Below are 5,487 nucleotides of genomic sequence, written 5' to 3' on the forward strand. Positions count from 1 at the left end.
ACACACACACTTTCTCTCTCACTCCCCACCATACACACACACACCGCACCACACACACATACACTCCCTCTCACACACAGACACACACACACACACTCCATGTCACACAGACAACACACACACACGCACTCCCTGTCACATACTGTAGACACACACATACACTCCCTTTCACACACATACACACAGACGCACACACACACATTCCCTCTCACACACACACACACACAGACATGCACACCTGTACTTCATGCATGCAAGTGATTACATCAAAAGCCCACCTCTGCACAGGTAGTTTTTCTACTAGTTGTTCTCCCTGTCAAGCACACACACACACACACACACACACACACACACACACACACACACACACACACACACACACAGAGAGGCAGTATGTGAGCTAGCAGAGTGGCCTGGGTGGAAAAGTGGCACAGCGTGTGTGTGTGTGTTTGTGTGTTTGTGTGTGTGTGTGTGTGTGTGGTGTGTGCGTCCCGTGGCACCCCACACAGGCCCCGAATGCTGCAGGTCCTCAGGCGAAGACCACACAAATCTGTCGGGTGCAACTGCTCTCGCACGGGCCAGCCCCAAACCGGGAGAAAGGGATGAGGAGAGAGGGATGAGGGGGAGAGGGGGGAGAGGGATGAGGGAGAGGGAGAGAGGGATGAGGGAGAGAGGTCTGCCCTACTTACTGATTCTGGAAGCCAGTGCACTCCTTTTCCTTTCTCTCTTCTGCTTTCTTCTTTCTCTCTTTTCCTTCTTTCTCTCTTTTATTCTTTCTCTCTTTTCTTCTTTCTCTCTTCTTCCACTGTTGTTTTTTTTTCTCTGTTTCCCTTCATCTGTAAATCTTTCCTTATCTCTCTTTCTCTCTCTCCATCTCTCCCGTATCTCCATCTCTCCCTATTTCTCTCTCTCTCTCCCTCCCTCTCTCTCTCTCTCTCTCTCTCTCTCTCTCTCTCTCTCTCTCTCACTGTTCTGCCCTCCTGTGATGTGCTGTCATCTCCTTTAGTCACCGCAGGTAGGCTCGACCGTCCAGCGAAGGCAAACCTCAGAAGTGTGTGTGTGTGTGTGTGTGTGTGTGTGTGTGTGTGTGTGTGTGTGTGTGTGTGTCTCAGCGAAGGCAAACCTCAGAAGTGTGTGTGTGTGTGTGTGTGTGTGTCTCAGCGAAGGCAAACCTCAGAAGTGTGGCCAGATCTCCCTCAGTTTGACTCCTCTGCTCTGCGTTTCCCCTCAAACACACTGAACATCATGATGTGACTTAAAATACAAATAAAAAGTCATTTAAGCACAAGTTTCAGGCTTAAGACACACAGGAAGAAATGGTTGTTTTTATGCATTCAAATTGCATTGAAGAGACACATGGCAGAAGATCTTATGTGTGTGTGTGTGTATTTGTTTGTGTCAACTGAAACACACACACACAAATTAAGTTATTCTGTTGCTCTTTGTACATCAGTAGCTGTTTGCTAGATGTGTGTGTGTGTGTGTGTGTGTGTGTGTGTGTGTGTGTGTGTGATGACAGCGGGCGGCCATTGCCCAGTGGCCAGCGCTCTCATCCCTCCGGACTCTTGGTGCATTTGCCCCCCCCCCCCCCCCACTCCCCCTTCGCCCCCCCTGCCACCCTACCCCCCTGTCAGAAGCAGCAGATGGCATGAGCCGGGCATCACAAAGAGTTCGGCCCACACAAAAGCCAGCCATGATGGAGACAGAGAGGGAGAGAGAGAGATGGAGGGAGAGAGAGAGAGAGAGAGGGAGGGGATGGAGGGAGAAAGGCGAGAGAGGAATGAGACGCCCCTTGTGACCCCTCCAGCTTGCCGTCCTGCGGGGGTTAAAAAGCGCTGCTCGTGGCGGAGAGTGCCGAGCCAACGCTTTGGTGGAGCAGCTCTGATCTGCCTTGCCATCGTCACAGCAGCAGCCCCCACGCCAGAGAATGTCACCAGGGCTCTGTGTGTGTGTGTGTGTGTGTGTGTGTGTGTGTGTGTGTGTGTGATATCCACCAGACACACACCCCGCTCACGCATTCTCAGCATTTCAATGTACCATTGACGTGTTACCATGAAGCACGAACAAAGTGATTTTAGTGTGTGTGTGTGTGTGTGTGTGTGTGTACGTGTGTGTGTACGTGTGTACATCTGTGTGCATGTCCAAGTGTGGGACCGTGTGTGTGTGTGTGCGCATCTTCTGTGTATGTGTGTGCGTGTATTTGGGGACCTGATGTGGTGTGGGTGTGTGATGTCTGGCAGAGTTTCTTGCAGGTTGCTGGAGTGTGTGTGTGTGTGTGTGTGTGTGTGTTGAGTGTAAAAGTGTGATGCGCGGTTCAGGTGGTGTTGCGGGCTGTTTCACCCGTGGGAACGCTCTCGCTCGCACTGATTTCTCACTCCCCTCGCTCTCACGTCTTTCTCCATCTCTCTCTCCTCTCTCTCTTTCTCTCTTTTTCTCTGTCACTTTCTCTCTATCTTTTGCCGACTTCCACAGTGACTTCTCAGCAGTCCACATCACCCTGAAAGAAATAGTTGTGCTTGCATCAGGAAAGACCCAGGCAAGGGCATGACAGAGAAATGACTCTGATTACTTACCGGCTTTAAAACGGCTTTGTTCTCGACAAGCAAATGGGTTTGATTAACTCCGCCAAAAACAGGAGCAAATCTCTCAACCAATGAGGACTTTCATTTCTTTTCATATTGCTTGTAATATACATATACTGGCAAGCCTTAGATAGGAATTAATTATCCGTACAGATATTTACCCAAGTATCATCATATACACACACACACACACACACACACACACACACACACACACACTCACACTCACCCACAGAAAAAAGACACACAAAGTAAGTTAGTTAACTGAGCAAATGTTGGGGTTGCTGAAGAATGGGAACTCTTGACATGCACGGTCATCTCATGGGTGTGTGTGTGTGTGTGTGTGTATGTGTGTGTGTGTCCTCTTCCAAATGGGCGAAGATGCTCAGGACTCTTGTGCACATATGTGCGACTGGGAGTGCGTGCATGTATGTGTGAGTATCGGGGACGGTGTGTGTGTGTGTGTGTGTGTGTGTGTGTGTAAATCAGTAGCAACTACAGTCGTCTTTTCGTCTCTCTGTTTCTCCCTCTCTTCCTCTCTCTTTCTCTCTCTCCCTCTCTGTTTTTCTGCTCTTCCCTCCGGTCCCTGCCGTTGACCTTGAAGGGGTGCTCGCTCGGCAGCGATGGCAGTGCACGGTGTGGCGCGGCGCGGCGCGGGGGTGGTGGTGGTGGTCGTCGGTCGGCGCCGGCGCTTTTTTCCTTGAAGAAGGAAAAACAGAAGCTGGCGGGTAAACAAAAGTTCACTTGTGACAGATGGATTGAATGACAGAGAGGTGGGCGCGTGCCAGCGCTAGCCCTGGCAGAGGAGGAGAGGAGCTCGGCGGACGCCAACAGGAGAGGAGGTGCGAACAGGTGCAGAGCCGCTGAAGGAAGGGGGTGAGCAGATGGAGCCAGCCAGAGCCAGTTTAGTTAAAGGAAAAAGGGTGGGAGGGAGAGAGGGAGGGAGGGAGGGGGAGAGAGAGAGAGGGAGGGGAGAGGGAGGGGGGGGAGGGGAGAGGGGAGAGAGAGGGGGGGGGAGGGAGATGGAGGGAGGGAGGGAGAGAGAGAGAGAGAGAGAGGGGAGAGATTTGAAAAAGAAAAAAAAAGAATTGATACGAGTTGAGATAAGAGAAGCCAGGGCACTGGGTAGATATGGGTAGAGAGAGAGAGAGAGAGAGAATGGAGAGTTTTGTGGATGGGAGGGAATTGATGTTTGGTGTATCGGGGGGGCGTGGAGGCAGCAGGGTAAACAGGGGAGAAAAGTGTGAACACACACAAACACACACACACACGCACACACACTGGCTGTGGAACACCTGGGGTTGGTTGAGGTGTCCTGTGCCTGTGCGTGTGCATGTGTGTGTACATCTGTCTTAGTGTGTGCATGAGCCTGTGTGTGTGTGTGTGTGTGTGTGTGTGTGTGTGTCTGGGCAGGGGGCCCATGCAGTATGTCAGAGGATCGTAGCCTCAGTTTTTCTTTACAAATCGTCTCCTTGTTCTCGCCCCGCCACAGCAAATGGGTTCTGCCAGTGAAGCAGAGAGCATCCAGAGAACACACACACACACACACACACACCCTGACTCATTTTCACACAGCAGCACTGGTACTTTTCTTAATAAAATCACTAAAATCTGCCTAAATATAATAAAAAAAAAATATTATCAGATACATTTGACTTTTATGATGCTTTTTATAAAGTATGTTAGGGGTGGGATGGCATGTGGACAAAATAATTGCACATAACAATTTCTAAGACAAAATATGTATGTAGGTTTACATTATTTATATATATATATATATATATATATATATATATATATATATATATATATATATATATATATATATATATATTTATTTATTATTATTATGTATAATTTATTATGTTTCTATAATATTTATAGTTATGTTTATAAGTCTAAGTGGATTATTTATGGAAAGTGATTGGGAGGAGTGACTGAGAATTGCAATACAACAAAAGGTATTTTAACATACTGAAGTGTGTTCCGGAAGTCTTTTTCAAACTCAGACTGTAACGAATATGCATGAAATAGATATATCTCATGACTTTTTAGGGTTATATTGCCGAGCTTCATTTGATTCAACTGAAATATATATTTTTATTCTTTTCAGATTTTTTTTTTTATTTTAAAATACTTTAAAATAAAAAGAATTTCTTCCTTGCTTTCTTTCTTTCTTTTCTTTCTTTCTTTCTTTCTTCTACTTTCATTTATTCTTCATTTTCCTTCATTCATCTTTACCTTCTTTCTCTATCTCTATCCAAAAAGTTGACTGTTCAACTTTTGTTTTAATTGCAAATGGTGACAATTTATTGTAAAGTATCTCTCTCTCTCTCTCTCTCTCTCTCTCTCTCTCTCTCTCTCTCTCTCTCTCTCTCCTCTCTCTCTCTCTCTCTCTCTCCATTTCTCCATTTCTCTCTCGCGCCTCCCTCGTTCCCCCTGCACTCTTCTGTCCCTGTGCCTGCGAAAAAGCCAAACCGGCTGACTCCAATTTGCACACATTTCGGGGCGAGTGTAGCATTTGGTCATTCCTGGCGGAGGTTTGGCGTGGCTCGGCAGGGTGCTGCGAGCGAGCGAGCGATCGTGCCCCGCTGCTCCAAACGCCCCGTGCCACTCCGCTCTCTGCGCCATCCTGCGCCATCACTCTAAATGGAATGGGCAACAGCTTGAATAGTGCCCACTTAGCCAGCACCTCCAGGCCCCAGGGCCCCGCGCCGCTCGCCCGCTGCCCCAGCCACGGAGCCCCGATCTGGGGCCGGGCCGCTGGGTTGACTCCCCTCCTGCAACCCTGCAGCCACCCAGACCAGGAGCTGGGCAGAACGACTGTGGCCTGCGTATGGGCCAAGGGCAAGGCCGTCATTAGAGATGCAGTGAGCAAACAAATGGACAACCTCACCCCGGCCCC

At 48.7% G+C, this 5,487-nt stretch overlaps 1 protein-coding gene across 2 annotated transcripts in view; it reads left to right on the plus strand.

The window, feature by feature from the left end:
• Positions 1 to 3,453, plus strand: part of sdccag8 (SHH signaling and ciliogenesis regulator sdccag8) — a 40,049-nt gene extending 36,596 nt beyond the window's left edge. Inside the window, exon 14 of one of the 2 annotated variants that reach the window (XM_042066610.1) lies at positions 3,336 to 3,453. In XM_042066610.1, coding sequence (XP_041922544.1) covers positions 3,336 to 3,348 — 13 coding nt within the window. In that variant the 3' untranslated portion in view covers positions 3,349 to 3,453. Of the gene's footprint in view, positions 1 to 3,186; positions 3,302 to 3,335 lie in introns of those variants that run through there. The other variant, XM_042066607.1, reaches the window with a different exon arrangement.
• Positions 3,454 to 5,487: the final 2,034 nt, after the last annotated feature.

This window comes from Alosa sapidissima, chromosome 16, assembly GCF_018492685.1.
Source record: "Alosa sapidissima isolate fAloSap1 chromosome 16, fAloSap1.pri, whole genome shotgun sequence".
Classification (NCBI taxonomy): domain Eukaryota; kingdom Metazoa; phylum Chordata; class Actinopteri; order Clupeiformes; family Clupeidae; genus Alosa; species Alosa sapidissima.